Source organism: Hemibagrus wyckioides, linkage group LG11 (genome assembly GCF_019097595.1).
Source record: "Hemibagrus wyckioides isolate EC202008001 linkage group LG11, SWU_Hwy_1.0, whole genome shotgun sequence".
NCBI classification, from domain to species: Eukaryota; Metazoa; Chordata; class Actinopteri; order Siluriformes; family Bagridae; genus Hemibagrus; species Hemibagrus wyckioides.
The window spans coordinates 20,321,236-20,344,953 of NC_080720.1; the positions used below are offsets into that span (position 1 = coordinate 20,321,236).

The 23,718-nt window shown below is 37.5% G+C and overlaps 2 protein-coding genes across 5 annotated transcripts in view; one reads left to right on the forward strand and one right to left on the reverse strand.

The window, feature by feature from the left end:
• The window catches only part of nav1b (neuron navigator 1b), a 99,442-nt gene that overhangs the window by 70,036 nt on the left and 5,688 nt on the right, over window positions 1-23,718 (reverse strand). Inside the window, exon 1 of one of the 4 annotated variants that reach the window (XM_058403173.1) lies at window positions 4,456-4,736. The exons of the other annotated variants lie outside the window; for them this stretch is intronic. The gene's annotated coding sequence lies outside the window, so the exon portion shown is untranslated. Of the gene's footprint in view, window positions 1-4,455; window positions 4,737-23,718 lie in introns of those variants that run through there. 4 annotated transcript variants of the gene reach the window in all.
• On the forward strand, window positions 20,473-23,512 carry csrp1b (cysteine and glycine-rich protein 1b). The gene is made up of 6 exons (XM_058403181.1): window positions 20,473-20,628; window positions 20,954-21,063; window positions 21,746-21,914; window positions 22,050-22,179; window positions 22,351-22,444; window positions 23,276-23,512. The coding sequence occupies exons 2-6, from the start codon at window positions 20,955-20,957 to the stop codon at window positions 23,350-23,352; spliced, it is 579 nt and encodes a 192-aa protein (XP_058259164.1). The 5' UTR covers window positions 20,473-20,628; window position 20,954; the 3' UTR covers window positions 23,353-23,512.

Sequence of the window (23,718 nt, forward strand, 5' to 3'; positions counted from 1 at the left end):
ATAGACTGTTTTTGCTCAGTAGTAGGATTAATAGTATGTCTTGTTAAGCTTTGGAACAGCTATGCTAGTGTGTGCATGTGTGTGTTTGTGTGTAAGCACATGCAGGTCATTGTGTGCATGTTTACTTGAAGAGACCCTCCCAAAAGCAATTTGGATACTGAATAACCGCACAGTCATTGGGAAAGGTGCTTATGTCGAAAAGTGCTGATAGCAGGATAATAAAGCTATAACGCAAGAGTGTGATTAAACCGAAGTACTTCAGGCAAATAAGCTCCATCTCTCCATCAATATTTATCTTTCACCCATTACCATTAAGAATACAGCACAAATACTGATACCCCATGAATATTTTAAAACAACTTGCCTCCTTAAATAATAATAATAATAATAATAATAATAATTTTCTTCTTCTTCTTCTTCTTCTTCTTCTTATTATTATTACTAATATTAATAATAATAATAATAATAATAATAATAATAATAATAATAATAATAATAATAAAATACATTATTCAGAACATAAAAATGGTGTTGTGTTTGACCTCTTCTATTTCTTGGCATTATAATATATACTAAAATGTGAGGTTGCACACAGGTAAAATCTAGCATGCTTCACCAACACAAATCAAGTACTCTCTGTGGCTGGGGTTTTTTTTTTTGGCTAGTTGTCCTGGAAGTTCTGACAATTAATAGCATCATGAGTTCTCCTAAGATATTTTAGCATTAATCCTAGTTGTCTTTGTCAGAAGGTTAAGACTTGGTCATGGACAGAGCTTTAACAAGTTAATGAACCAAGCATGAATCCAAATCAATACCGAAATGGTTAAAAAAACACAAAATCAATTGCTGCACCAATTCTCTTTCTGAGTTTAAGACAAGAACATAAGAACAAAAAGTAAAGAGAAATAAGTGGTTCAGGGCACCTCTTCAGATTTATCCAAGATCGCTAGACTTATTTGTTTTTGTTTGTTTTTCTTGTTTGTATTCATTGCCTGTTTTTCTGAATTCATTTTACGTATTTTCATGAAGAGTGCCAATAACGGAACGGCCTGTAAGGTGCATTTCACAAAACACTCTTTCTCCTGATATTTTTCTTGAGCACTCTCCTAAATATCAACCCCACCTCATCATTAGTTCAACCTGTTCCTCATTAGCTGCTGTGTATATGAGCTCTGTTTAGGTAGTTTGTGTTTAGAATATCTTGCTAGGATTTCCCTGCCCATTACTTATCCTATCTATGGAGTCATTTTAATTCTTGATGTTTGACTTGTTCATTCATTTTCAGAATCACCTTACCTACAGAACACAGCCAAATGCTTAAAAGTACATGGGAAGTCTGGCCTCCCTTAAAATGTAATTAAAATGCAGCAATGAAAGTCTCTATACTGTTTTTCACTCTTGGTCAAATGATATATATTTGTGAATAAAATGATTGAATATTTCACTTCAGTATCTCACTGTTCATTCATTACATTTAATAATAGTAATCTGTAATAATCTGGTTTTGTTGGACAATGCAGCCAGTGTGAAAGTCTCCTCTGAAGCCCCTGCCCATAGACACCTCCCAGAGAAGTGCAATGAGGCCTGGCCTCTATGGGCTTCTATGGATGATTCAAGTATACTGTCTTGATGGGTGCAAAGTTAAACATTCATTGGAGAACAGACTTTAAATGTGCCATTTTGGGACCCACCAGAAAGCACTACTTCTCTGGGGTTAATGCAAGTCAAGTCAAAGTCAAGTCAAAGAAGCTTTATTGTCACTTCAACCATATATAGCAGATGCAGTACACAGTGAAGTGAAACGTTCCTGGTGGTATGTGGGTTTTGCAGAAAAACTGAACCTCATTACCAACTACTAACCATTGAAACAATAATAAACATATCTGACATCTCACACTTTAATATAACAGTGCCAGTCATATTTGCAGAGTGCTCAGCAGCCACTAGGTGAATCCATGACAGTTTTACACAACTACATTATATATGGCCAAAGGTTTGCTAATTCCTGACCATCATGCTCATATGTTGCCCCAAAGTTGGAAGCACACAGTCCAACATCACTGTATGCTGCAGCATTACACTTTCTCTGCAGTGAAAATAAGGGGTCCAACCCAAACATGTTCCAGCATGACAATGCTCCTGACCTCAACAACACTGAATACCTTTGGGATAAACTGGAGGTGCCCCAGGGCTCCTCATCCTACAGCAGAGTCTGACCTCATTAATACCACTGTAGCAGAAGGGGCAAACCCCCACAATCACGCTCCAGAATCATAGTGGAAAGCCTTCTCAGTAGAGTGTGGACTACATCTGTGATGGCATGTTCAAGATGTGATGCTCAGGTGTATGCAAACTTTCGGCTATATAGTGTACTTAAGCTTATTATTTTATCATTGTAATTGGTAAACATTGAAATAATTTGTAAGTTTAAATCTTGATGTATGAGTATTTTTAATTTATAGGTCTAGATATCTAGCGGTCACTACCTATTCCAGTAAAGCTGCGCTTGCTAGTAAGCAACAGCTGGGAGACATTATTAATTTTGTCAATTTTGTCAGCATGATTTTCTTTTTAAATTGTTTCATGATCTTACTTTAGAGATGAGACTTAAATAGGGAATTAAATAGCTATAGATAATTAAAGGAAACAGATAATACAGAACACACTCAGATATATAGTTCAGTAAAAGACACCTGTGCTTGTCTACATTACCGAAACTAAACTAACATTTGGACTGTACCGAAATAAAAGAATACTATATCTTATTACTGAAATACACAGCAGTGTGCATCCATGGCACTGGATTCTCATACTGTGCAAAGGCCTTATACACCCTGCACTTATACATTTTATATTACAACATTAGTTTATAAGAAATGTATATTAAAACTATTTTATGCCTATTAGTGTGAAAAGGAAAAAAGGTTTCCAGATAGTTTTTTTTGTTTGTTTGTTAATTTTGTTAAGTAATGGATCATATTATGTAATAGATCATGTTTCTAATTTGTGTTTCTAAGAAGCTACCTGACAGTTTCCTTAGAAATCTGATGTTGTTCTGTTTAATGCTCAATATAGTCATTACTTTTATAGTTATCATTTCATTATTTTTTAAACACAGCTTTGATTTACAAAAATCCTAGAGAGGCCTGAGACTTATTTCTTATATAACTGCAACCTGGTGACTGACTTATTTTTTATACTCACTTATTTTGTTTTTTGTTTCAGAAGAATTTTGATAATTGGCAGAGACAACCAGATTTATGTTGAAAACTGTTAGCTGAATCTCAGCAGATGCCATGTTCTTCACAACAGCTCATGGATCTCAAAACAACCTGAATTGTATCAGTAAGCTCATTGTAACCTTTCTGGTTTTCCACACCTTTTAAACTTTAATTATATATTATATTATATTATATTATATTATATTATATTATATTATATTATATTATATTATATTATATTATATTATATTATATTATATTATATTGGCTCTGAATTGTTTTTCTTTTTTTTCATTACTTAATTTGTACAGCTTTTTTTTTACTGACAGAAGACACAGAGATTTATGTGTGCAAAATCATAGCTATCCCCTTAAGTGACAGAAGATGGTCAAGGGTAATAGTTGTTTCTAAAGAGTTCCTAAAGACTGTACACATCTAAGGAAAAATTTTGAGTGAAAACACTATTATTATTATTATTATTATTATTATTATTTAAAATTAATTATCCATGTTATATTTCTCATTCACATGACTCTCATTAAGGGTAACAATAATTCTGTACTTGACTATACATTCATAAGAGATGGGAAACACTGACACTGTTACCTTATACTCTGAGTACATTCCTATGCTAGTCACAAAATGTACAAAGAAAAACTCTTCAGACAAAAAAGCTCTCCATTACCCCAGAAGACTGGAACAGAAAGCTTTTTAAGGATAGTTTCAGTGAAGAAACCCTGAGGTATGAGTTAACTCAGTGACCTGATAGGGCTGTCATATTTCAAGTTTTCAGTTACTGTGTCTCTCAGATAGTGAACTAATTAATATACAGTATAAATATATGAGATAATCTGCCTTTGGAATATTCTGAATGGATTTATTTTATTAAGTGTTACACAAAAAGTTAGGAATTACAACTCTATGAAATGGAAATTTCATAACCAGCAGGTTTTTGAAAATGATGATGATGATTTAATACAAATCAATCAGCCAGCAAAAGTCTTGTAAATTAATAGCCTGAAAATAACAAGTGATATAAACACACTCAGGAGTCAGGCAGGTGCCTTACTGGCTTCTCATGACAAGGCAAATTCGAACAGTGACTAAGTGGTGTGTGTATGAAGGAGAGAGAGAGAGAGCGAGAGAGAGAGAGAAACCATGAGAGATACATATACAATTAAATTCTCAATATACAGTTTATAAAAAATTAATTCTTTTTGAAATGTGCTCTCACCTGGAATCTCTGTATTCTTGTTTTTGTCCTTTTGGTTAATATAATCAATAAAATCCTGTAGTACTCCTATGTTCAGTAGCGCATGGCTGTGTTTGCTGTGCCAACTCTTATCCACTGTGGTGAAATAAACCTTTAATGCTGTCTAACAAAGCCTCGACGAGCCACGTGCCGCTATTTCCATGTGTGCGGGAGGGGAGTAGAGACATCTGGACCGAGGGGACCTTTTTCCCTCTCTCTCTCTCGCTCTCTCCCTCTCTCTCTTTCTTTCTCTCCCTCTGTATCTGTCCTTTAAACTTGGCAAGTGACACACTGTGATGCACTCTTTCACACACACACCAGGCAAAAACTCAACTACAGCCGCCACTACACACACATTCATCACAAGTGACTCATATTTCTTGTAGTAATGACATCATGCCAAAACCCTCTGGGTCATTTCCTTTACAGCTACGGACCACCTTTCAGTTTGACTCACCCCTTCACCATCAAACAGCTTGTCCTTGAGACATATCCCTTCCAAAGTCTCAGCTAATCCTCAAAAAAAAAAAAAAAAAGAAAATACTAGCCCTTCAATGCCTGAAGGAGGTACACTCACAATAGCATATAAATACAATACTCTACCATCCTTACTAGCAGTTACACAGTAGATAGTAGATACTGTACTAGTATTGATACAGAGGCATAACAGAAATGTTGAACCAACTTTGACTGACAAACTCAGAGAGAGAGAGAGAGAGAGAGAGAGAGACAGAGAGGGAATAGTGAAATAGAGAGAGAGAGAAGAAACAGCGCAGGGCAAACAGGGCAAAATGCTTCAGATCAGACTTAGTGCAGGAAGGGCAGTCAGGACAAGAAATGGAGAGATAACGAGATCGGGAGAGGGAGAGATGGAAGAGAGAAAGAGAGAGACAGTGTCTGCTAGATCAAACTGAGATATTTAGGCTAACAAAGATCTATTAGGTTTTTTTTTTTCATTCATACATGTACACAAACATTGTCACACTTCTTTAATTTAGGGGCAATTCAACATCGCAAATCCACCTATTGATATATTTTGGGATGTTGGAAGCAAAACTGCACACATACCTAAGTTCAGTAACCCAAGCTCAGGATTAAATCAGAAACCCTGATTAGGCATTAACCTGTGAGGCAGATACACTACTATGCTGCCGACACAGGCTTGTAACAATATACATAAAAACTGATGACCACAACTAAACAGCTCAAGATCTGTAAGTGAACAGAACTTCATAGTCAATACCATTTTTATTGGTGCTCTAAATATATTAGTCTGGTTTAGTCAGTATGACATCATCAGTAACCCTTGAACAACCGAGACAAGGTTTTAGCATGTCTGTCTTAGTCTCTCTCTTCCCAGTGCCAGACATTCCTAATTCAATTCCTTCTCCATTCACTTGACAGCCAAGGAGTCTTCGCCCTCAGTCTGTCATACAGCTAACACAATTAAAACACACAGTCTGTCGTTTCCAGAGGAATCTAGGAGACTCATTCCATTATATATAAAGGAACAATTCACAGCGGAGGATGTTTAACATGAGGCTGAAGGAAAGGACTGTTTAGTATTATCATTATGAATGTCATGTGAACTGCAGATTTGAGGTGAAAGGATGAAGTGATTTATAACACTGCCCTACATTTTAGAGTGCAAATGGAATTTATTCCTATCTTGCCTATGGGTGTTTAATTTAGACAAAATTCTTGTCTGTAACATTTATACGTTTTGACAAAGCGATTTAAAACAGGAAACTAGTAAACAATTAATACATATAAGGGTAAGTTCATGGTTTATATACACTATATTGCCAAAAGTATTCGCTCACCCATCCAAATAATCAGAATCAGGTGTTCCAATCACTTCCATGGCCACAGGTGTATAAAATCAAGCACCTAGGCATGCAGACTGTTTTTACAAACATTTGTGAAAGAATGGGTCGCTCTCAGGAGCTCAGTGAATTCCAGCGTGGAACTGTGATAGGATGCCACCTGTGCAACAAATCCAGTTGTGAAATTTCCTCGCTCCTAAATATTCCACAGTCAACTGTCAGCTGTATTATAAGAACGTGGAAGTGTTTCCACGACAGCAACTCAGCCACGAAGTGGTAGGCCACGTAAACTGACGGAGCGGGGTCAGCGGATGCTGAGGCGCATAGTGCGAAGAGGTCGCCAACTTTCTGTAGAGTCAATCGCTACAGACCTCCAAACCTCCACCTTCATGTGGCCTTCAGATTAGCTCAAGAACAGTGCGCAGAGAGCTTCATGGAATGGGTTTCCATGGCCGAGCAGCTGCATCCAAGCCATACATCACCAAGTGCAATGCAAAGCGTCGGATGCAGTGGTGTAAAGCACGCCACCACTGGACTCTAGAGCAGTGGAGACGCGTTCTCTGGAGTGACAAATTGCGCTTCTCCATCTGGCAATCTGATGGACCAGTCTGGGTTTGGCGGTCGCCAGGAGAACGGTACTTGTCTGACTGCATTGTGCCAAGTGTAAAGTTTGGTGGAGGGGGGATTATGGTGTGGGGTTGTTTTTCAGGAGCTGGGCTTGGCCCCTTGGTTCCAGTGAAAGGAACTCTGAATGCTTCAGCATACCAAGACATTTTGGACAATTCCATGCTCCCAACTTTGTGGGAACAGTTTGGAGCTGGCCCCTTCCTCTTCCAACATGACTGTGCACCAGTGCACAAAGCACGGTCCATAAAGACGTGGATGACAGAGTCTGGTGTGGATGAACTTGACTGGCCTGCACAGAGTCCTGACCTCAACCCGATAGAACACCTTTGGGATGAATTAGAGCGGAGACTGAGAGCCAGGCCTTCTCGTCCAACATCAGTGTGTGACCTCACAAATGCGCTTCTGGAAGAATGGTCAAAAATTCCCATAAACACACTCCTAAACCTTGTGGACAGCCTTCCCAGAAGAGTTGAAGCTGTTATAGCTGCAAAGGGTGGACCGACGTCATATTGAACCCTATGGATTAGGAATGGGATGTCACTTAAGTTCATATGCGAGTCAAGGCAGGTGAGCGAATACTTTTGGCAATATAGTGTACCATTTAGCCCCCATTATTTTCCAACATGGAATCCAAAAAACATGCATTTTCCCATTATACAATATTTATTTGAAACATGCACATAGGTTGATGTAAAGGTTTAAAATGTAGTATATCTTTACGTTATATACATACATTATATGGCCAAAAAAGTATGTGGACTCCTGACAATGACACCCATATGTGCTTGCTGAACATCCCATTCCAAAGGCATGCCATTAATATGGAGTTTGTTCTCCCTTTCTTCCTTCCCTTTTTTGGGAAGGCTTTCTACAAGATTTCACATGTTGTTTTGTGGATTTGTGCTCATTCAGACAAAAGATCATTAGTGAGATTAGGCACTGATGTCAGACGAGGAGACCTGGCATACAGTCGGTGTTCCATTTCATCTCAGAGATGTTCAGTGGTTTTGAGGTCAGAGCTCTCTGCAGACCACACAAGTTCTTCTACATCCATCTTGGCAAACCATGCTTTCATAATGTGGCATTGTCAGTGGCACTGTCATACTGGAACATGTTTAGACCTGTTAGTTCCAGTGAAGGGAAATCATAATTCTACAGTATACAAAAACATTCTAGACAATCATATAGCTTCAATATTGTGGCAAGAATTTAAGGAAGACCCACAAATGGGGGTCATGGTCAGGTATTCACATATGATTGGCTACACATTGTATTTATAAATGTAATAACCAACCAAGACCCTGACCAAGGTAAGCTGTTACTGAAGATGAATGAATAGATGGACATTAGCAAGACAAAAATGGCACCCAATAGAATCACCTACAGTGAAACAGTAAAAATATATCCTTATCATAAAACAAACACAAGATCCTCTGAGACAGTATACCTTACTGTGACCCTGCTTGTATTGCCCTATCCTACATACTGTATACAACATGCTGTCTCATTAGAACTGCATATTAAAGACAAATCAGCCAGTCTAATTTGGTGAACAATTGTGAACAGTTCCACCTTCTTTATGCTCATTTGTCCTTAATTATTTTCAGTGCCAAATCTATTAATCCTATGATTGACTTAAGGAGCTAGGGTGAGCTTCTGTAGCAGATGTTTGGATTAGTCTAACCGACTGTTTATAGACTGACTGGTGTTCAGAATGTTAAGCTGGTTATATGAGACTGCATGTGTTTTCAGTCCTGCCATTCAATGTAACATGCCTGCAGCAGACACTTGCTCTAGGAAAACCTTGGGGCTTTCAAAACAAAGAAGTAAAACATGACTGTGAAGCCTCAGAATTAATGCCTCCCCTACCAATAAAATTGTCTCAAATCCATTTAAATTAATATACATTAGGAAGGAGAAGAAAAACTACTTCTAACATGTGACGTGCTGTGACCTTGACACACGTTGATACCATTTTGTTTCTTGGAGTGAAATGCTGGACAATAAAGTACACATTCACTCAACATGTTTAAGAATTTGTATTTTGAGACTTTTCTTTGCTGCAACAAAACTTTTGTGGCGTATTCTTATTAGTGCTTATACTACAAAGTGTTAAAATCCTGCTTTACCTAGTGTTTGGGAGATGAAGTGAGAACAACTTTTCAGGGCAGGAAAAAAAATAGAATAGAAAATGCCATGATATGCTCATGCTAAATAGCCACAGTAACGGACCTATACGGAGAAAAACACTGCTGTGTTTTGCCAGTGTTACCTGAGCTGTCTTGTACACCACATGAAGATCTATCATATATAAGTCAACATAAAGCTAAGGCACGTTAGCACTTTCTACGAGCAATAAATATTCTAAAATGCTCTGTCGTCACCCGTTTTTAAGGGTTTAAAATATTCATTAAGGAACTTGATGCTGACAATTGGATCTTACCAGTGGATACAGGAAGGACCATGAAGTAATTGTGCTAATTAAATGTTAGAATTTTAGAAAAATGGTTAGCGCTCTTTCTAGGTGTGATCATTGATTAATTATCTATTAATTGTCTAATGCTGATATTATTGAAGCTTATGGTGCTTTATCTTATGTTAGAGAAAAATCATGTAAAATAGAAAAAAAGAGAAAAAAGCCTATAGTGCAAAATCACAGTAGTGTTGCAGTAGCCATGCAGCAAGTTCTTTGATGTAGCTATTATACAGTGGCACAGTAGTCCATTTGCTGAGTCAGTCCTCTGCCCTGTTCCCACTGAAAGGGGCCACCCTTGAGATCTGGCCCACATTGTAGCATCACTGATGTGACGTGTGTTACTATTAACACGAAAAATAAAGCTAAAAGATGTTCATTGATCAAAAATGGATGTTGGTGAGGATCTAAAGGGCAATTAACAAAATTGTATTTTGGAGGAAATGAGTTGCATAACAACACATACAAGGTAGTCCAACAAAGTCATATGCTAGTAAAATGGCCAAAAGTGTGTTTTAATGGGGAATGGTTGTTTCTGGTGTCACAGACAATGATTAAATTAAGCATGAAGCATTGATAAATTGAATTGAATGTAATGAAGTATTTATATTCAAAACCTCATGCTTAATCCTAAGGTTTAATAACCTTCGTGCTTCGAATGTTAACTACGACTCCCAAAATGACATTTTTGAAGACTTGGTCTGTCATAAGAGTTTCAAACAAAATTCACATTTAGAAGAATAAAGCCCTGAACGTTCAGTCATAAATCAGATTTTATCTATACAAACATTTCATGATGTCATACAAACCATAATCTTGGAGACATGTGTGGAAGGCAGACCCAGGTGGTCTTTTTGGACATTTGTCACGGATGGACAAGTAAATGTCACACTTTGACACTGTACTTACACATTTTTACAGTAAAAACACATATTACAAGAACCAAGAAGAAAACATTTGACTGTCAGTGGCCTGGAAACCTTATAACAAACCTTATAATCATGGTGTTTATGCAAGTGACACAGTTTGAGTGTGAGACAGAAACAGAATAGCCCTGAAATTAACTGAGTGTGGGTGGCTTCTATTCAGAGGCTACTGCATGGGGGAGAGGAATTAGGTTAAAGCACAAAAAGAGAGCACTACATGGCACACAGGCTCAAAGAACCAGCTGATAAATGCATATAGGAATCTGGCAACTCAGCTTATGCAATAAGTAGAGCTTAAACAATGTAAAGAACTGCTGAACTGTGTAGATTTTGAACTAATAGCAACTATAAATAATGACTGAGAGAGGGATATTTAAGCCAGAATTGTAATTCAGTAATTGTTATCATAGTGTGTCACTTGGCAACAAGATTTGTTTTGGATAAGAAAAAAAATTACTTGAGGAAATGGAGGACGTGATTAGAGGAAACGCATTATTGTGATTTGTTCTTATCAGACATTAGTCACTGCAATGGACTAATCCTCCCATCCAGGGTGTACTTCCGCCTCTCACCCAGTATTCCCAAGATACGCTCCAGAGCCACAATAACCCCAACCAGGATAAAGCGCTTACTGAAAAAAGTCAATAAAGTATAACAATATCATTTTTCTTAACATAGAGATGGTCTGTCAATTAGGTTCAATTTGTGTGTATAACAGCAAACACTGCACAGAAATAAACACTGTAAATAAATAAACATGCTTGGCTACATAGTAAGTTCCCAAAAGAAAGGGAGAAAGTAAATATTGCTGATGGCGTCAATATTACAGAGGAGACAGAGTGTCTAGGCGAGGGCATTGTCTCACAGAGCGCTCAGAAAGTCAGTATGGCCACAACAACAGCTCTACAGTTAGAATTTAATAAAATGGGGAATTTGAATTGATCCAGATCACTACCTATGTATTTACATAAATACTGTGTGTAGAATGGTACAAAAGGTAATTTGACAAACATATGGTTTGATAACATGTAGTTAAAATTTAAGGAACGCTCTTAGTGAATAATGTATGACCTTTTGACTAACACTGAATCCCTTTCCTGATTTCAACACTAGCTCTCGCTGTTCATATACACAATATATAGTTTGGGATTACAAGCTGTACTTCTAATGTTTTCTTTACTAAACATATGACACCCGCTGTATATCAGCTTCCTACAGTCATGATGACATCATCACATACCTCCTAATATCTCTATGACAATGTACGTTTCCTGGCAACTTTCCACCCGGGCGTAGGATATCGTTTGTCCTGGGAAACAACAGCATGTCAGAAAGCACATTGTCCAGCACAAATGCTGGAGTGCTGACTGATGATTCACAGACAGTGAATCATATGTTGCGCATGTAGCTCCCAGGGGAAAGGGCTTCTAATGGTTTTTTAGCACAAATTTTACTTTCTGATCATATCTGAGTAAATCTTGAGCCACCACATGCTTCTCAGTTGCTACAGTGTTATCATTAGCTGTGAGGGTTTTTTTTTTTGCAGTCACAGGACAGATGCTGTTTAGTTTGTGGGAAACAAATAAGACAATTTCACAATAAACTGTAAGGTTTAAAATCTGATTCGTTCTACTCCTTCAAGGGAAACTTTCCCCCAAACAGCTGTGTGACTCCATTCTCACATTTTGTCTTAGTTGATACCACTGCACAGAAATACTTAAGCTTCTACACTGAATTAACTTCTAAATTAAGTTAAAGGAATGTAATGACTATACAGATTGCATATTATGTCTCCCATACTGAGATATATGTACATGCCAAAGCTTCAAATATAATACAGAAGCTCATGTTGTTAGTAGAGGCAATTTAGACAAATGCACATTGTTTCAACGTGCTTCTAGACCAGTCTCAGCCCTCGGGACCATCACACTACTGATCACACATCTGCCTTGTGACAAGCAACAAGGATGCAAATGACTGCTTGCTTTGTTTACTACAAAGTATTTTGGGATTTGTCACCCTGTATAAGGTCTTGCACAATTAAGACTTACAGCTAATCATACATAGCTGCTCTATGGTCCCAGGTTTAGATCTAAGCTATAAGTTCAGATCAGGTTAGCGTGGTTATGTGCGTGTGTGTGGTGCATTGAATGTGGGTTTCCTTTAGGTTCTCTGCTTTCCACCAAAAATGATACAGGATGGTGGACTGGTTACACTAAATTGCTCCTAGGTATGAATGAGTGTGTGAATATATGAATACTGTGCTGTGATGGACTAGTGAACCATCCAGGAAGCATTCCTGCCCTGTGCCTACTGTTCCCCAGGATAGACTCTGGATCCACCTTGATCTTAACCAGGATATAGGTGTTGTTGTACATAAATGATTGAAATTTGCCCCTATTATTGACACATACCATTCTGAGAGGATAGACATAATACTACTGTAATATAGTACATGAACAGCTATTTAGGAATGCTTAACCTGTAAATAAAGAACAATTCTGTAAACCTGTTTGACTGTAGAAATGAGATATATGACAGAAATAATAAAAAATGACATATAAAATAACAAAACACAAAAAGGTTAATGAACATTAAGCCATTTTTTGCCATCTAGTTTTAGATACAATGTCTAAGTTCACTTCATACATATCATATACTATCATATTTTAATCCATTTTACTTTGTCATGAGGTCTGAACCATGAACTAAATCCTAATTACAAACAATGTGAGAGAACAACAGATTAAATTATAATATTGAAACTTTACAGCATTAAGAGAACATTTCTCTTAACTATGCATATGCATATACTTTATGGAAATCTAGTTGTAAAATCAAATGGTTTCTCATGGTCAATTCAAATAATTATGATTAAGCAATTATGTAATAATTATGACAGGTTTAACCTGAACTAATTTCTACTTATTTTCTAACACAGGTAAGAGATCCAGTTACAAAGGATTTTGAGTGTGATCTCCAAAAACTCAAAATCTTTAATTTAGTTTAGTATACTTAAACACACAAATATCATGGCATGACATTATAGATAAGGATTAGAATTAGATCATAATTATCCATCCATCCATCCATCCATCCATTGTCTATACCCGCTTATTCCTAATTAGGGTCACAGGAGTCTGCTGGAGCCTATCCCAGTGCACATAGGGCGAAAGGCAGATCATAATTACAATTAGATCATTAAAGAGTGAAAGGAAAATTTTCAATAAGCAAAACAGCTCAAAACGTGAATGTACATTCATACTGAAATCCTTTTAAGTAGCTCTTAATCTGTCATGTAGGATGGTTACTATATAAACAGATAAAATGAATGTTTATATTAGCCCACAGTTTACTTGCAGACAAAAAGCAATAACTGTGACTGATCTGCTTTTAGTATGAGTCATTATATACTCACTGAAAAGGGAGGAGCAGCTACAGTACAATGCCACGTAAAATGCTGACACATGCAAAGGAACCAAACGAGTTCTTGACTTCAGCAGCTAGTACAGCCACAATAAGACCAATTGATCTGCTGAACTGAAAAATGACGTGTCTTATCAGAGTCCGGTCTTCACTGCATTTAAATCATATTTCAACATTGTCACTGTGTAAGCTGTTAAAAAGAAAATCTTCTACATCCTTCTCTGTGTCTGATGAAAAGCAACTGGCCTCTTTAAAAATGGTCCTACTGTGCCGACACCACTGCCTGCATTGAAATACTGATTTTCTTAGCCAGGAAATGGACTCATTGGCTGGCTGCCAATTCAGATGGATATTTTTACCTGGGCCTTAAGCTGAGGTGTATGCTGTCTGAGGTCCATTACATTACACTGTGCTGTAAAAGACAAGGAAACCCACAAATTAGAAGGACAATCTGAGTCTGAAAAAAATGCAATCATTTTAAACAAGCATCATCGTACATAAAAATCACATGCAGTAGTTTAAATTGGTAAAAGAAATGCATAATGGGATTCTTTTCTAACATTAAGTTAATGCTCAGATTTTGCAGAGATTTACTGCTTTATGTTTAAAAAAAACATCTGCTAAGGTTTTGCTCTCTAAATATCCATGCCTTCGGCACATTTATGTGGTTTAAGAGGAGCGGCCTGTAACTTTAGCATTGTTAGGTTTTAATTACAGTCACTGTAATACTTATTTACACCTGCTTTTGTCTCTCTCGAACTGAAGTGGTGTTAATGATTAGAGGTTGAGTGGCTCTGCCTACAGACTACGATTATAAAAACTGAGAGACCAGTCTCGCACATTAAACTGAGAGAAATGTTTGCAGTGCATCTTACTCACTATAGTAAATTATAATAAAACATACCTTAGCAAACACTTTTATACATTTTAAATGTATATATGGATATCATCACGTGATAATAAACCTTCTTCAGTAAATGCTTTATCCGGGTCAGGGTCATGGTGTATCCACAGTTAACCCCAGGGATACCCTTGATGGGAAATCAGTTAATTGCAGGGCACCATGGACATGCATTCATACCTAGGGGTAATTTAAGTATAGACAATCTATCTGCATGTTTTTGAGAGGTATAAGGAAACCAAAGAACCTTAAGGAAACCAACAGTGACATAGGGAGAACATGTGAATAATCACACAGACAGTAATCCAAGATTAGGATCAAACTGTGGATCACGGAACATTGAGACTGCAACACTACCCACTGCACCACCATGCTGCATGCTGCCACTATTTTGGTATAAAGATAAATGGAAGAACTGGGAATAACAATGTAGAGATAACACGTATGGTTAAGTTTCAGCATTGTTTGAACATGGTTGAATGATCCCTTTTTTGTTAAAGTCACTCAGACAGGCACAGACAGCTATGAGTAGATGTAAAGGATAGCTGGTGTGTAGGACAAAAGAGAACCTCAAGTGATTGAAACTGGACAAGTTCCATGACATGATCTAGGAGCAATATTCTGTCAATATTCTTGACACAGTAGATAAAATGGAGTCATCAGGTGAATATAGTAAATCCTGTCTCAGAGAGAGAGAGAGAGAGAGAGAGAGAGAGGTGGACTACTGGGAATGGTCACTCAACACTGAAATAAGGGTGTGTCTTGCTGAAAGCAGAGCCTCTAATAAGTGAATAAGGGCGCCTCCACCTGGCCATTTTCTAAAACGACAATACAGCATCACAGCAGCTGTAATGCTGCGTACTAAAACACGTTTAAAATATAAATATGTAGGACACCACTATTGTGCCGTATTTAATATTTTCACAGAGGCTACTATTTAGTAGGTTCTCTGGTTTCTACAATACTACTGCTTACTCTCATATATCAAGTAACGCAATACGGCGATCAAATATGTTCATAACATTTACATTAAAGTATATTAGGATAACTCATTTGTTGGTTTAAAGGAAGGTTTGATGCAGATTACAGGAGTATGCTATTTGTCCGGACATTCACGATTCATCTGTCCTCCATAAAAGAAATTATTATTTTCATCTGCTTCTACGCACTTCCGGTACAGAGCTGATCAGTGACCGCCCACTTTATAAGCTGACTTTTTTATGGAATTGTATTTCCCAGTCATGTTATCCATGGACATTTGCAGAAAACTACTGATGAACTTTAAATATTCACGAGACTGATCATGACTTTTCTATGGAAAAAGAAAAAAAGGTGTAAGACTGTGCATGGCTTTATGGAGAAAATAAACTACCATTCCCATAATGAATTGCGAATGACGTCATTGACTCGTTTAGCCAGCCACTTTTAGCCCGATATTATCGATTATATGTTAGCATTTTAGAACTGACGACTTAGAATGCTTTAACTTTGTTTTTTTATTTTTGTTTTTTTTAAGTCGTATCATGGCTAAAAGTACGTTCATAAAACGTTTTCAGAAAAAAAGGCGGCCCAATCCCACAGTGTGACGTTGGTCACATGCCATGGTAACAGCGACAGTCCTGATTGGTGAGAGTCGCATTGGAATTCTGGGATATGTAGTACTGAAATTAGACTCCGTTATACGCTGTTATTTAAAAATATGGTTGACGTCAGACTTATTTGTGGTTGTCGTATACAATCGTTAAACGCCTCTTAATCTCTCAACTCATGATAAATCAGTCTTATCAGGTTTAAAAATAATATCTAAAAAAGCCTGCACTATTTTCAGTCCATCACCTCAAGGACAGTGCAGTAAAGTGCTCCTAAAACCGGAAGACGTGCTGATTGGCTGACACGTGAGCGGCTGCTACATAGCTGCACATCAAGTTAAATTGTTTCGACCAGTTAACCATAATTAATAGCAGGCTATTGGAGACAGAAGCAAACAAACAAATAAGATAAAAAATACTTAAGAAATAAGGTGAATTATACATTAATACAGTTACTACAGTAATAACCAGTTCTCACTCAAGAAAAATAAATGTACTTACAGCAATGTAATGAGCTGGTATCCTGGCAAAACTATGGTTGTTTAAAATGAAATCCAATAATAATGCATTTTCCATAAAGTACTAAATATCCTCAGTTTTCTGCTCTTACACCAAATCAATCACTGGTCACTTGTGTGCATGTTGATGTACAGCTGCAACCAAAACAATGCCTAATGTGTTGTGTTGACCATTGAGTACTAGAAATAGTCTCTCTCTCTCTCTCTCTCTCTCTCTCTATCTATCTCTCGCTCATACACACACTGACACACACATGCTGTGTCCCCACTGAGGATGAGTTTCAGACCCTCTGTCTTAGTTCGATTAAAGGATCAGATATCCAGCATATTTCAGATATGCCCTGTGGACTGGTGATTATCAGAGCTGGCTGAAGATGCAATGAATGAAAATGAAAAACCAAAAATGTGCAAAAATGACTTATTTTTATAGTATAAGGGTAAGGTCTTTTTTTTCTCTTACAACCTGTGTTATATTTACATGATATTATATTTATATAGCCCAGAATACCACTGAATATTAATTCTTTCTCTCCTTACAGCTGTGTATAATGCAAACTATGAATATTACTCAAGCACACAGCAGTGATGTGTGGATGGTGCCCTGAATATTGTGTTGATAACAGTCAATTCCCCATGTTGTGTTACAGACATTAAATCAGCCTTGCAATACTCTTTATCCTGTCTGTCTTAATAATGAATCTGAATTTGATACATGCAGTCAGGGACACCTTTTCATGAGCCAATGAATTGATTTAATATGTATGGTGGCCTTCTAAATCACTTCACATAGAAAATTCTTCTTCAGTATTGTTTCAGAGCAACTCTCTGACTTTTTATAGAGGAACAGCTACACTAACACAGTCATCAACAGTACAGAGGTTTTCCTGGAGTCCTGGCTTTCCTGGAACATATGGGTGTGCTCAAACAACTCATTAGGGAAGCAAAAGAGAAGTCAATGAAGACATCACCATACTGTGGCTAAGAGAACAGATCCTCATTTTTATAAAAAAAAAAAATCTGAGAAGAGCATTGGAAAGGCACTTAATGGCACTGAAGAATGCAGATTCCATCAAAGCTACCCATGCAAACTTTGAGGAACTGCAGCTCTGGATAAAAATAAGAGATCATTGCCCAATCTCCAGATTTGAACCCTATTGAAAACCTCTGGAGTGTCATCAAGAGGAAGATGGATGGTCACAAACCATCAAGCAAAGCTTTTTTTTGCAAAAAGAGTGGTATAAAGTTACCCAACAGCAATGTGAAAAACTGGTGGAGAGCATGGAGCCAAAACGCATGCAAATCAGGGTTATTCCACCAAATACTCATTTCTTAATGTTATTTAGCCAAAGCATTAACACAATTTGTTTACAAATTATTTGCATTTTGCTTTATTTGAGTTATTAAAGCTCTGCAAATACTGTACTCTAAATAACAATAGTTATGTTTTGAATTTAGGAGAAATATTGTCAGCAGTTCACAAAAAATGAAACAAAACTGTTCATCTCACCAATACATGCACCTGTAAGAAAAAAACATAAGAAACTGATTATTTTGCAGTGGTCTCTTTTTTTTTCCAGAGCTGTAGTTTCCTTGGTGATTCAAGGTCTGAATCTAACAGCAGGGTATCGTTGCAAGAACTCTCTGGCCCCATCTACGACATCCCCATCTCAGTGGCTTTAAGAGGAAAGTCAGCAGTCACCTCTGTAGATGGCTGGGATTGCCTAGCATCTTGAGCAGCATCACACTGTATGGAAACATGCAAAAACCTAAGCTTCCTATCAGCACTGTTAAGGAAGAGGTCATTGGAATGCAGGCATGAGGCTTTGGAGGGGAGAATTGCCTGGGTGGATATGCAAATGGAAATTGTTTACCCTGATATGCTCTCAGGCCCATCCAACCTGTTCAAAATAGGTGTAGTTGAATCACCCGCATGCCCCTTTGTGTTCCAACTAGGGAACAGTTGGAGTGCGAGGAGCATGCCAATGCGAGGTGGTCTGTTGGGGGTTTACAGGCGAGGTTCTCATATGGCCAATGGTACACTAGGCGTTACTGGGCTACATAGAAACAGTTGTTAATGTCATTTTATTAGGTCATTTAAACGTGATGAAAAATATAGCAGCTGATATCAGGTCACAAGCAGAACTGATTAGGATTAAGTATATTTCACTTGATCAAATCCTCAGAAAAGCACAATGGCTGGCATGGTTTGAGTTATTTTTTAGCCACACAGACTGCATGTACCACAGTGTTTGTTAAACTGGCTTTTTACATGATATGATCTTTGCAGGCAGGAAGACAAAGCAAGGTTATGAAGTAAGCTAAATAAAATATTCTCACATCATGTTCGTGTTTCCTGGCTTAATTTCAGCTGTTTTTTTTACATGCTAACTAAACCACAAAATATGTCATGGTGTATTCTGTCCTGATGCTTTTTATGTGTAAACATTTACTTAGCTTTTTAGACCACATGCAGCCATACTAACGCCCCCAAATGCATGATGAACTAGTCCTTGTTTGGACATGGTACTGGTGTCCATGAGGAAAAATACCTTTAATTTACAGACCTCTTATTGCTAAGTAAAAAGACTAGTATTATGTGATAGCATGTTTATATTATCTTGGTGGGGACAAAAGTCTCTGTCAGTATCCAACGGTTTTGCTGATGGATATACTTGACCAGCATTTAACCCAATTTAACCCAATCTCTCTCTCTCTCTCTCTCTCTCTCTCTCTAAAGTTAAGTTTAAATATCCTTCCATTTCAAATGAGATATGTCTGCATCCAAGTGTTGCGTTTGTCACCAGAACATAAATCAGCCATTATGCCATGCACTAAATGTCCTGACATGTAGTTAATTCTGGCAGATATGAATATGATTTCCTCTCTGTACTGTGCTTTCTTCCTCTAAAAAGATCCTCATTATTTTCAGTGACAGAGTCCTATAATTTACTTCTGCAATACAAAAATCCCAAAAAAAACCCAAAACACTGGACCAGGCTAACTGCCTGGAAATCAGTTCCCTGCTACTGAACTACCTTCAGCTCATCTAAAATAGTTTAATTTTCATTCATAATGATAGCACAAAGCATAATGAGAGGATGTGTGCTCTGAATATTTGAGTATGTCAGCTAGGAAAAAATAGTAGCAAAACAATTATTCTGGAATGGTTATCCTGTGTGAATGGAGTGGATAAGCATATCTGTGTGTTGTCATGTGGAAAGAGTGAGTAAGTGGATGTGTGTGTGTGTGTGTGTGTGTGATGGACTCATGCTGAGTCGGTTTCACATAACAAACACCTTGTATGGAAATACATCCAAACGTCTAGCACTGATTACACTAACACAGCAGGACATCTGCTAAACAAAATCATTTCTAATATGTTATCATGTGATACTAGATCATTCTGGCACAAGACCAATCGAAATCAAACCTCACTCATTAATTGTTGTTTATCCGTTTAGTGGTTGTTTATTGGAACTATTTGCAATAATCATAATTCTGTTCGCATGAAGAATGAAAAAATCATTTAAAAAAATGAAGAAAGGAAAATTTTCTTTAGGAGCTTCATGCAAAGCCAGTTTAGGAAGGTAGTATAGCTGTGGTAAATCAACAAAAAATAACTGTGAGAGGAACCAGATGAAGACTGGAATGAGAGAAATTTGCGTCATTCTAGGGAGTTGCCTTTTCTCCCCACCCCTCCCTCTCTTTCTCTCCCTCTCTGTCTCTCCCTCTCTCTCTCTGTCTCTCTCTCTTGTCCTGCCCACTCTCTCCCTCCCTGTCTCTCTGATATTACCATGAGCAACAGTGAACTTTTCACAACTCTAACTCTGCTGCCTCCATCCACAGCATTACCAACACACTGACTACAGGTAAGTGACAATGATGCACCACATATTATATTCTTCCAGTGTCTATTCCTGTTGTGTATGGACCTTATAATCCCAAATGCAGTAGTCTACATTTTGAACTTTAATATTTATTTCTTTGTAAGTGCTCCAGCCTTTAAAAGTGCTATGAAATAGGCAAAATAATTTTTTTAACAAAAGGAAAAGAAAGTGTTACATAAAATATGTAATTTTTCACGTCAGTTCACACAAATCACTGCTTTCCATCACGTTCCAAGACTTGTTTTGCTGTGTATATTTGACCATGTTTACTTGCATATATAGTGTTATAGTGTGTGTGTGTGTTCAGGATGCCCCTCGGAGGAGGAAACAGGTGTGGCTGTTGCCAGAAGACTGTGTACTTTGCAGAGGAAGTCCAGTGTGAGGGGAAGTATTTCCACAAGTCCTGCTTTCTCTGCAGTAAGTCATCAGAATTTTGTTTTAATAGGCAAGGCTTCCTGTTTGCTTATTATTGTCTAATCTATTTCAGAAACTCTGAGACATCCATGCAGAAAGATGGCATTCCTTGAATTATTAGGTTGCATGTGAAGAAGACTAACATCTTTACTTTACACAAGTGTGTCCATATTAGGAAGTCAGAAGATGAACGTCATTCTGGTGGTGGATGCCTTATTTGGGACTCCAGTGTATGCCCCTCCTCAATACTATGTCTGTGTTGTAGGCAATATTATTCCAGTGCTATAAACTAGGGTTGGTGCGGCAGCCTTGAACCAGAAAGGCTTTTGTCCGTTATATCCTGAAGTTCAGAAATGTTTTTTTTTAAAGAAAAGAATTTGCACAGCCCAGAGACTCTCATGGCAATAGAATGCTTGACTGAGAGACACACATCACATGCTGTGTTTTCAAGTATTTAGGGCAGGTTTTATGTAGAACTATTCCGAAAACATACAATACTTAATCTGGAAAAAAACTGATTTCAGGTTATGGAAATTTACACCACCTAAACATAATCACATTAGCAGCTTGAAAATATATATTAAAAGGATAGATAAATACCATGTCAGAATCCAACATCCCACTAAAGGGCATTACAGTGTGCAACTCAACAGCTGTCTCTCTTCTCTGTTTTGTTTCCACTCAGTGGTGTGCAGAAAGAATTTGGACAGCACCACAGTAGCTGTACACGTGGACGAGATCTACTGCAAATCATGCTACGGCAAGAAATATGGTCCAAAAGGCTACGGTTATGGTGGTGGTGCCGGAACCTTGAGCATGGACTCGGGAGAAGGACTGGGGATCAGACCTGTGGAGTAAGTGGAGGCTCTGCATAATAAAGTTTATAATTATTAGTGATCAGCTGAGGGTTTTAAATGGACATACCTTTTTTACATTAACACAACTGCCTCAGTTTTGTTTAAACACTTATATATGTATTTCTTACGTAGGCAAGCACCACATCAACCTACCAACAACCCCAATGCCTCCAAATTTGCACAAAAATTTGGCAGCTCAGATGTGTGCCCTCGCTGTGGGAAAGCTGTTTATGCAGCAGAGAAAGTGGTGGGAGCTGGTAACGTAAGTGACTCCTGTTTTTAATTTAGTTAATAAATACCATGATGCTATGAAGAACAACATTAACTACCTTAATGTACACACAGTCATTAAAATGAAAAGACAATATAGAGTGAAGGATGGTCCAGCATTTAGTGGGCAAAATGATGTGAAGTAAGTTTTTATTTTTTCCAGTCATGGCATAAGAGCTGCTTCAGGTGCGCTAAGTGTGGAAAGAGCCTGGAGTCCACCACACTAGCTGATAAAGATGGAGAGATCTACTGCAAAGGTGAGCATCTGGTGAACTTTTTTTTAACAGTGTGCAGGAAATTATAATATGTTACTATATCAAATGTCGCAGCATTTCGCAATCTTGTTCTTGGAGTACATTTGTATTTATGATTCAGCTCCAGGATTCAGTTCATTAATTACCATGAGGTAAAAATAGTTTTGTTAGAACAGGAAGCACATAAATTTATAGTATTTTGATATTCCTGCACCAGTATTGAAAAACACTGTGGTTTTTCCAATTTTGAATTTGTTCTAATAACAGTATAAAGTGAATAATTTGGACATAAATGGATTACAGACCTGCCATCTTTTAAGCATTTTACATAGGAGCACTGCCTTTTAGTACTGTAGTATGCTGCTATGAGTTTTCAGATATTTCAGGAAATATAAAAAAAGAGTTTTACTTTTTCCCAATAATAAAATCAGGGGTCAAGTCAATCTACATATGAATGAGCAATGATTGCCAGGTCCCAATTACATTCTTACATTAACACCACTTGAAAGCTCTGCCCCCTTTCCACCCTTTTTGCTATTGGTCAGTGCTGTTGTTTCGTCTCATGCATTAATTAAAGTGTAATAAAATATCTCAAGGTATTTTTGAGTTAGCTAATATTATGGTATCTTTAAAATATCCCAGGGTATCTTTGACTTAGCTAATAATAGACACATACATAGTTAAAGCCCCTATGATTTATTTGTGACTACCCCATAACCCCAAACTGCTCCCTCCCTGGCAAGACTATGCATTATTTACTCTTTGGGGTTGACAGGTCTGGGATTATACTGTGGATTTGAAATGTGTAACCCTGTTAATCCTTTGGATTTACAGCTTGCTATGCGAAGAACTTTGGGCCGAAGGGTTTTGGGTTCGGCCAGGGAGCAGGAGCACTCGCCCATGCCCAGTAGAAAAGCAGTACACAAGATCAAGAGTATCTGCTTGAGCTCTCTGCTTCGATTTCTGCAAACTACACCTACCATAGTGCCTCACATGCTTGCAATTTGCACAAGGAAATGCTTTTAAGCCTTTATCTACTCATTAAAAGAACATTATTTTACATGGACCAAATTCCAGAAACAGCATGACTACACTTTCAATTATGGGTTTATCAAACAGATGAAGTTTTCATACTGTTTTATATGTACTGGGTTTTAAATATTCTTAATGAATCTTAAAAATAATGGGAGGTTACAGAGCCTTTAAAACTGCTACAAAAGAGCTAATTTATTAACGTGACTATAAGCAATATACAGTGCTTCCTTGTTCCACTGAGT